Consider the following 10,149-nt stretch of genomic DNA (forward strand, 5'->3'; position numbering starts at 1 on the left):
GGCACTGGGTGTAAAAATAAAAGGTAGTGCACACTTGTATTCTCACTGGGTTCCATACATGCACTGTGTTCTTGGCTTCCTGGGTGCTAGTTGCTTAGGTCCTCTACCCCTCTCCAGGCTCAGCAATAGTCTTGTTCTTCCCACAAGAGGGAAGCTCCATTTCCTCCTGTCTCTTCCATATTGCAGTGAATGTCACCAGCATCTGAGGTCATCAGTCTCTGTTGTCCTCCACCTCGTAGATCAGACTTTGTTTCTACAGTGGAGAGTGGAGAGAAGGGCCCAAGTAAAGTTCTTTGCCTCTCCTTAGACTGCTGCTCCTCTCCCAGATTGGAGCCAAATCGAACACTTCTTAGCATTCTGCACTGAGTGCCTAGATAGGCTTCATGGTGTAAGTACCTAAAGAGTCCCCGAGCTGTTAGTCTTAACAACAGACACCTGCTGGAAATAACTGAGTCTGTTAACCATTTTTAATTTTTTCTTTCATTTTACATACTAACCTCAGGCCCTCACTTCTCCCCTCAAGACCTTACCCCGCTGTCAACCACTTTTGATGAACGCCTGTGGCCAGTACTCTGCTAGCTCTACTCCTAGTGACGCACTCTTGTCTCTGTGCAGACACTGTCTTGCCTTAGATTTGGGCTGCTGATTGTCCCAAACTTCAGTTCTTCTACTCCCTCTTATTTTCACAAGGCAGCAGTTTTCAGGTTAAAGCAGGATCCAGCCTAGCTAGACTTTGCAGAAAGTCAGCATTTGATGAAACTTTCTTCTTCAGTGGCCTCTTCTGGCCAGCCAGTTCCTTGTTGTCTTTTCTGTTTCTCCATTTCCTGAGGCACCCAGAGTTTCCAGGTACTCATCCAGAAATCACTCATTTCATCATGGGTGCTGAGTGGGACTCAACTAATTAATGTTGTTCTATTTTACAACATAATGGTAAAACCTTGAAAAAAATCTATCTTTGCATGTTTTATCTTTGACTACTTCAATTGTAAAAATAACATTATAGTCTTTTCCATCCCTTAGAAATCACCCTCCAGTGTTTCAGTACATATTTCTGTAACAGTTTATCTTTGTAAGAATTTATTGCCATGCAGAAAGAATATTAACATAAATGAATATTTGGGAAGTCCAGTAAAAAGATCTACTCCATATTTGTTTGTATTTTTCCAATTTCAAAAATTAAGAGTGGGCTCCTTTTCCAGGGGTAATACTTCCCCAAAACCAGTACGTGTCTGGAACCTCAGCTAGTGCTTCATGCTGTTTTTCATGGACACAGTAAAGAATTGGCAGCAATAGCACATAGACTAAAATGGTTATACCAGTATACTATAATAATGAAAAGTATGTAGTGTACCTACAGAATGTATTTTCTCCACTGTTTCACACTTCTTCCTGTGGGAATATGATGCATGCAAAGCTCCAGGGCTGAGATGAATGGTGTGGGTGTTGTTTATATAGCGTTAGACATTGCAGTGACACAGCAGCCCACCTGACGTACCTGACACTCTGTACATCCTCTTACCAAGACAAGCTACTAAGTGATTAGCAGACAGGTATTTGTTTACCACTGGACAAAGGGCTGATCCATGTTACAGACAAGACAGAGCAAGCTGGCCATAATCTTATCCCACTGTTCAGAACTATGCATAGGATAAAACCTATTATTTGTGGCTTCCTCTGTTTGTTATTTTTTTTTACCACAGTCCAAAACTAAAGCCAATGTCATAGTTTAATAAAGAATTGGAATGCATCACATATAACAAAGCCATATATGGTCTGAACCCATATGGGCTAGTGACAAAGAAATAGTGTAGATATTTTCCCATCCTTCCCTTAGAACATTGCCTTTCTACTCTGCATGATTTTAAATAGTGAAGGTTTTTTTTAAATCAAGTTCCACATGAATGCATGAGAATTTTGATACAATTACTTGAATATCTTGAATAGTTCTTGAAAAGTGATGTTAGTATTAGTGATAATATTTTTAGATACTATTTCAATTTTTTGTAAGAAATGGGTCAAATCATACAGAAACAAGAACTATCAGTAAATTATGAAAAGAGGTGACTGTGATGATTATGTAGTGAGTAAAGTGTTTGCTGCACAGGTGTGAGGACTGGAGTTCAGATCCCCAGCACCCATGTAAAAAGCTGAACACAGCAGCTACACCTGTAACCACAGTGCTGGGAAGTAGACATAGGCAGGGTTTCCAGAGCTTCACCAGCAAGCCAGGCTAACTGAAACAAGTCTTGGGTTCAATGAGAGACTGTCTCAAAAGGAATGGTTGAAGAAGCCACTATGTCAATATTCAGCTTCCCTGTGCATCTGCATGGGTGACTGATCTCTCTCTCTCTCTCTCTCTCTCTCTCTCTCTCTCTCTCTCTCTCTCTCTCTCTCTCTCTCTCTCTCTCTCTCTCTCTCTCTCTCACACACACACACACATAGAGAGAGAGAGGGGGGGGTATGGCTTTAAATATCAAATGGGGATTATTACTAGGAAATCAATTAAAACATCTGATACAATTCAAATTTAAATTATTATCAAAGTGTGAATGTGCTAATTTCTTTAATAAAAGGAAGATACAGCCGTATAAACTGCTGACATGACCACTCATGGGGAAAGAAGGTTTTCATTGTAGGTCTGAGAGAACAGCAGAGACATCTGGAAGCAGATGTCTAAAGCAGAGAGAGAAAGCGAAAGCGGTAGACTGGGCCTGGCCACAAGAGAAGTAGGAGCCAAGCAGAGGAGTGGGTGGGGCCATGGAGAGAAAGAGAGGGAGAAGGAGGCCAAGAGGAAGACAAAGAGAGTGAGAACCTTGAAAATAGCAGCATTCTAGAGAAGAGTACCTGGGGGAGGGAACCCATGAGCTAGAGAAGTTTAGGGTGGAGGCAGAAGTAAGAGTGGCTAGGAAGGACTTTGAAATGTGTAGTAAGTATGTGTAATACTGAGGAAGCCTAGAGGGCCAGCTTGCTATGCTAATGGGCACCACAGATAGCCATTTGTCTCTTCTGTCTTTTGGAATTTGGGGAAATGGAGTTTCCTTTGAACCTCACAATAGGAAAGTAGAAAAAAGCTTAGGAATAGTTGATCTTTTTATATTTTTGTCATACTTAAGAATTTTTCAAATATATTTGAGGCTTTCCTTTCATTACATCTCACACTGTGCTTGTCCATTTCTCTTTGAAGGCTCATTTCATGTGCTCCCCTGCTCCCCTGACCATGACCCTTACCCTCATGTCCTTCTCTGAGTCCCTGCTACTTGACCGGCTGCTTCTCATCACTCTGCTGGTGTGCGCTCTGGGTAGCCCATCTTCTGTATGCTTCACAGAGTGTAGCCAAGCTTCTAAACATGAAAAGACTTTTTGTGTAATTGCAGAGCATTCTATAACAAATCCTCTTGGTTGTCATTAGATGAAAAGCAAAGATTTGGTTATGAGCGGTCTGGATATGATCCTGAGGAATCTGATGGCCCTGATGAGGACGACAATGACAATGAAGAGGATGATGAGGACAGCCAGGCAGAGTCTGGCCTTTCAGCAGCACCCTCAGTAACAGCCAGCCCACAACATCTTCCATCCAGAAGTGGCCTTCAAGACCCTGGGAGTGTAGAGGAGGACCTTAGAGTTCCCAGTTGCTTCTCAGGGGTACACACAGACCCCATGGACAGTCTACCTAGAGCATTACTCACCAAGATGACTGTTCTGAGCACGGTACAGCTTGACCCCAACAGGACAGACTTACCAATAAAGACCAGGCACCATGCAAAAGAGGAACATGAGACGGTTCCTCATGTCGACACTCCCAGGTCCCCAGACGTTACCCCCAGGTCTCCCAGCCATCAGATGTCTGTGGATTACCCCGGATCTGATGTTCTGAGAAGCCCCACAGCTGCACAGACTGTTGCTTCAATACAGGTAGATGAGCGGTGGTGGGGTTTTGTTTTGTGTTGTTTTGTCTTCATTTTCTTCACTTATTCCATTAGGAAAACCTAATAGATTAAAAAATTAGTTCATTTCTGATCATATGAGTGTGTACTTTTTTGTTGTTATAGTCAATGACAGAATTCATTTATGTCTGCTAAAGTCTTGTTAATTATCTTGACAAAAATCCACATACTGTATTATAGCCTGTAGTGCCTCTTTAAAAATACTCCTTTATTTGCTGTTTTTAGAAATTATAATAAAATATGTATGTATTAATGTAAACTCACATCCTGAGATTTGAAGATCACGTGGTTGACTCGTTTTTCCACTAGTGTGGATATGGTGGGTTACAGCATGTTATCCAAATTTTGTGCTTTGTTTGCTCCTGTTAACAAAATAGCTGCCAGGCTTCATGACAAAATTAACCTGACACAAAAATGATTCAAGAATTCATGTTTGGATGAGCAAACTGCTGGGAGCACTTGGGAAAGTTTTCTTCCAGGAGAAAGCTCAGGGCCAGACACCCAGCTCCATATGGAAGACACACAGGAAGTATGCTACATGCTTTTCCATGGCTGCCTCCTAACGAACAAATAATTTTGTCTCTCCCTCACAATTCTCTTCCCTCTCCTATGTATTAAATAAGGCAATAGGGTTTATTTCTTAATGGGAAAAGATGCTTCCCACTATTATGTTACATACTAGCCTCAACTAATTTACTGTCAATTTGGTATAGAAATTGAATTATGTGAACTAATGCAGCTCCCTAACAAACACACACATAGTCATACACAAATGCATGTATATGATCAAGAAAGGGGTAGTATTTAGATGAAATTCACAGGTGAAAGGGAGGGTAGGCAAGATTCATCCCTCCCTAACATTGTGTTCTAACTGCTGTGTCTCAGCATCTCTCACATAACTACCGGTGCCTAAAAATTCAGTCTTCAGTAGACATTTTATCAACTTACGAATCAGTGAGCAAATAAATGAACAACTGCAGACCTTTGTCTTAATAACAGCTCTTCATTTCATGAATGAATAATTTTTCGGTTAATTTTTTTCCCAGTTGAGTTGATGCTCACAGCCAACTAATATGGCAATTTCTCAACATTTCCTGGTCTCTAAAATAAATGCTGCTGGTGATGCCAGAAAAATAGCATCAACATAAAAATATAGCCATGCTCATCTATTATTATAAACTGATAATACCCAGGAAACTCGTTTGCAAATTACAAAATGCTTTATAAAATATTTTTCTGGTATTGTAGTAGGAAAGAATTTTAAAATGAAGATTTTTGTTGTTGTTGAAAATAGTTTTTTAGCAAGCCAACAAATGTAAAATAGAAACATATACTCTTGACTCATTGAAAAAGAACAGACTGAATGCTAGTACTTTCATCATGATGAAGGAGGCTCTGTTATCAAGGCTCATTGTCTCTTGTCTTTTAGGATTCATCATCTGTAAGACTGACTCCTGTTGTAGCCCAGCTCAACCCTCAGCCAGCAGCCAGGATTCCTTCCTTAGTCTCACCACACTCTGACAGTCAAGAACCGAAGCAGCAGATAACCCTGCAGCCTCCTCCAGGCTTGCCTTCCCCTCAGACACATCTGTTCAGCCACCTCCCCTTGCATTCCCAGCAGCCATCAAGGACCCCATACAACATGGTTCCCGTTGGTGGTATCCACGTGGTGCCTGCCGGCCTCACATACTCCACTTTTGTGCCCATTCAGGCCGGACCAATGCAACTTACCTTCCCCGCAGTGAGTGTTATTCACAGAACCATGGGTACCCCTGGGGATACCATCACCCAAGTTTCTGGCACTACTAATCGCCCCACCGGAGTGGCTGAATTGAGCAGTGTTGTGCCATGTATTCCCATCGGCCAAATCCACGTGCCAGGCCTGCAGAGCCTCAGTCCCCCAGCCTTGCAGTCGCTCACATCTCTGGGTATGGAAACCGTCAACATCGTGGGCCTGGCCAACGCCACCGTGGGCCCGCAGGTGCACCCCCCAGGCCTGGCCCTCAACGCAGTGGGGCTGCAGGTTCTGGCTAATGCGCCTGCACAGAGCAGCCCGGCCCCACAGGCGCACATCCCAGGTCTCCAGATCCTCAACATCGCCTTGCCCACCCTGATCCCCTCGGTGGCTGTGGGCACCGCGGGAACCCCCGAGACTGCGGCCTCCAGCAGCAAAGCCCCGGAGCTGCAGACGCCCGCAGCCCAGGGAAACAGCGCCAAGCCGCCTCAGGGCTCACCCGAAGGCCCTCAGGAACCCCCCGAAACGGTGCCCGGTCCCTCCGCAGACCACACAAGGCCTGAAGGCCCAAGCAAAATGGACACCAAGAAGGCTGCCTCTGGGAGTCACGTGTTGCCCGGGTGCTCCTCTGCACAGGCGCAGGCGCAGCCAGCACCTGCACCGGAAGCTTCACAGCAGGCTGCCCCTTCAGGTCCTCCATTGCTCTCTGCAGACAGACCAGCTCCCAGGCCCCCAGTACCCCACAGGCAACCCGTTGTGCACTTCAGTGATGTGAGCAGCGATGATGACGAGGACAGGCTTGTCATAGCAACCTAGTGGTTTATTTTTTATTGATTTTTTTAATAACAGGTTTTTTTTTAAAACCCTCCTTTCCTTAAAGCACATTTTTCTGACATAAACTCATGACTAATCTTTGTGCAATCATGAACTTTTGACCAATAATTGTTGTTTTGTGTCAACTCCAGCCATTTTTGTACATGTTGTATAGACAATTGTGCCTTTTAGGAGTTGTATGTTTAGAGTCTGTACAGATGGTTGACTATATATATACAAATATGTTATATATGTATATGAAAACCAGGTAGTTGTGTTTAGTAGGAACTTGTCAAATAAATCAGATTATTAAATTATATGTTACACTGTTAAATGCCAATTTTTATGGCTGTGGGGCAGTTTCTGTGTATAAATTAGTATGTAAACCCCATATTTATTGTATTCATATTAGTCTTTGCAAATGGATCTGTCATTGTGTGAGACAATAACTGTACACTTCAGACAGATTTTCTGTGTTATGAACTGTTTCAGTAAAATACTGTTTACTGATTTTAGTTGTGCTTAAGTCATGTCTTGCTGTCTTTAAGCCTCTTTGGGAAAGTAGCCCCAAGGCCTGTGCCTTCCACAACCGGTCCTTAGTTCTGAGAGACAAGGGTTTGGTGGGTTCTTTCCCTGTGAAACTGGATAGAGCCCAACAATGGGGAGTTAAAGGTAGTGTTTTCCTAATTGTCAGGTATGGTTTTATAGCTATTTACTTGTTAGAGGATTGAATTCTTAACATTTTCTATAAGAGAAAAGAGCTATGGGAAACCCTGGAAAATATGAATTAAGTGAAAAACCAATCCTGAGATTCACAATGCTCCTTCTCCCTGTGTTCCTTGGCCAAGGGCTCCTGTTACTACACATCTGCTTTATAGAGAGCTCTGATCTGAGGAGAAAACCTAGACTTCTGATTTCAGTGACTCTAGAAATGCTTGCTCCTATCTTGAGAAATGCAACTCAGTCGTTTGGGAAGATGGCAAGTGGTGGGATGACAATTCTCACTGCAACTATTTGCCTTATTATCTAAGGATTGCAGGTGGCAGGTTTGTGTGAAAAATATTTCACATTGGGATTTCAATATTTATCACAACTTTAGGGCATTGTATCACAGGCTTAAATGTTCTCTTCATGAAGCCAGTGAGACTATCTTGGACAGGAGTGTGCAAGGACATGGGGGACACCCTGCTATCCATCTTGAAGATCATTTCTGTGGCTTTGGGAATGGCACCTAGAACCCCACCTATCTGCCTTGTAGTTAGGATAACCAGCCTGCACTCCAGTGACAAGTAGGCTCTGGATCTATGGTGCTGTGGACATGTGTTTTATTTTGTTTGGTTTTGTTTCTCACACCAGTACATTTTGCAGCTTAGGTCATTAAATATCCACAAATAGTGCAGACTTCATTTTGAAAAGAATCCTAGAAAACTCAACTATAGAAGTTCCATTGCTGTAACCGTGTAGTTGAAAACAAGTTCTATTGCCCAGTTTCTCACAATCATTGCTTTAACTTCTTGTCATGACCATGTATTCTCCTTTTGTCTAACATTTTAAAGCAATATATAAGCAACACTATGCAATAAGGACACTATAGATGGGTCTATGAGTTCTCGAAACTTAAAAGTCATGCTTGCTAATTTTAGCACTGGGGTTTTCAAATGGTTTAAATAGAGTATTTTTAATTTGGAGGATTTCTACATTTAGCCATGAATTAAATGTTTTATACTCCATGCCTTTTGGAAATTTAATAATAATCTAGGATAACTTAATCTTATTTTGTACTTTAGATGTTTGAAGATTCATCCCATTATGCACATACTATTAACGCTAATGACTTTCTTGTTTTAATGTGGCTTTTCAAGTATTTTCCTAATGAAGTTAGTCACTGTGATTCAAATTAAGGTTTTCAAACTCTCCAGTTCATTGTCACTTGGGACAATGAGGCAAAAAAAAAAAAAAAAAAAAAAAGGAAAAGGCATTCTCAAACTGCTTGGAATTTGGATTTTCCCTGGCTAGCGATAAACTGGATGCTGGGCAGCAGCAGTGACTGCAGTTTCCAGTCAGCCTTGCAATCCCAAGGGTGAACAACAGAAATTGAGTATGCTATGTTGCTGACCTAGATTGCCCAGAAGGGTGGGTGTGTGCAATAGCTGCATTTTTAAAAAATTCAACAATGTTTCCAACTCGTGGCAATTTATCAGGAGGCAATTCCATCATAGCTGAGGATCATTTTGGCCAGATGTAAAGCATTTCTAAAAACCAAGTCATTGTATTTGAAGTAATTACATGCACAAAAGCTGTTTCTCCAGTAACCTTCTCAAGGAAGCTCAGTCCACTTGATATTCCCAGATATGAATGATTTGCAAATAATGTCGGTCATAGAGCTCGTGACACTGCATTAGACTTCTGTCTTTTTACACTTCCTGCAAGATCCAGATTAGTAGAAAACTAGGATGTAATGGCATCAAATTCCTGTTAAATTATTGGTAAAAGTAAGTGAAAAACAGAATGTGAGACTTGACATGTAGCTCAGATAGAGTGCTTGTCTAGCATACATTAAGCCTCGGTCAGTGGTTCTCAACCTGGCAAATCTCTGTCTCCAAAAATATTTACATTGTAATTAGTAGCAAAATCAGTTATGAAGTAGCAATGAAAATAATTTTATTGTGGGGGGGTCACCACAACATGAGGAACTCTATTAAAGGGTTGCAGCATTAGGAAGGTTGAGAACCACTGCCCTAGGTGTTCAGCAAATAGAAATTTAAAAGCAATATGAGTGCTAATATCTTCTTACATGAGTCTACCACCATACCACTACCAACAGTGTTGGAAAAAACACTGAACTCAAGGTCATTTTTGTCATTTTCACAGATGAATTTACCTGTTAGAAAACTCTACTATGTGTTAACATAAATCAAGGGCACTGAACTAACTTGTTTTCATGCTCAAAACTTTAGCCACAGTGATAATTATCCCTCTCAGAATGATAACTAACTGATATTTAATGTAGAGATTTTTGCTTCTTGTTTTTATAATTCAGCTATGATTTTCCTTTCACAGAAGTGGTGTAAATAACACTTTCCTCATTTATCTCTGACCTGAATTTTAAATGACGTCACTTAACAAGGATTAGCGAGTATGATAGATACTTTTGTTTGAAGATTGTCAAGTATTTTTTCTCTTTTTGATAAATCTCAGATCAAAGTACACCATCTTCCTGGCATTTCTACTTTTGACCTTGAGCTTTTCCCCTATTAATTTTTCTGAATGTGTTTCCCAACTCTGAAACTTCCTACAGTGTATTTGGATCATCTTCCTGGCCTCCTTCCTTTAGTCCTGGATCCACTTTGACCTCCCTACCCCCACCCCAAGTTCCTGTCCTTCTTTTAAATTTAATAACCCATTGACTCCAACCTAAGCTGTCTATACTTAACCTCTTATTTTTGACATCAAGATTAAGCAACACCAAAATGGTGATTTTCATTTAAAACTATATAAATGTTTAGGGTAGTAAATCTTAGAACAGGAATTGTCCTTCAAAGCAACTTCCTATGATTGTTGTCTTATTTAATCTTCAAAGATACTTATTAGATATGCATTTATAATATTCAAATGACAACATCTGTCTACTGTAGTTTGAAACTGGTGAGAAAGCAT

General features: G+C 41.2%; 1 protein-coding gene across 7 annotated transcripts in view; it reads left to right on the forward strand.

Annotated features, from left to right (window-relative positions):
- Hivep1 (HIVEP zinc finger 1) overlaps positions 1-7,007 on the forward strand; it is a 150,951-nt gene extending 143,944 nt beyond the window's left edge. For all 7 annotated transcript variants that reach the window (XM_021224969.2, XM_040755889.1, XM_021224970.2 and 4 more), the window contains 2 exons: positions 3,410-3,912; positions 5,374-7,007. In XM_021224969.2, coding sequence (XP_021080628.1) covers positions 3,410-3,912; positions 5,374-6,495 — 1,625 coding nt within the window. In that variant the 3' untranslated portion in view covers positions 6,496-7,007. The remainder of the gene's footprint in view (positions 1-3,409; positions 3,913-5,373) is intronic.
- The last annotated feature ends 3,142 nt before the right edge of the window (positions 7,008-10,149 follow it).

This window comes from Mesocricetus auratus, unplaced genomic scaffold, assembly GCF_017639785.1.
Source record: "Mesocricetus auratus isolate SY011 unplaced genomic scaffold, BCM_Maur_2.0 Super-Scaffold_100013, whole genome shotgun sequence".
Taxonomy (NCBI): domain Eukaryota; kingdom Metazoa; phylum Chordata; class Mammalia; order Rodentia; family Cricetidae; genus Mesocricetus; species Mesocricetus auratus.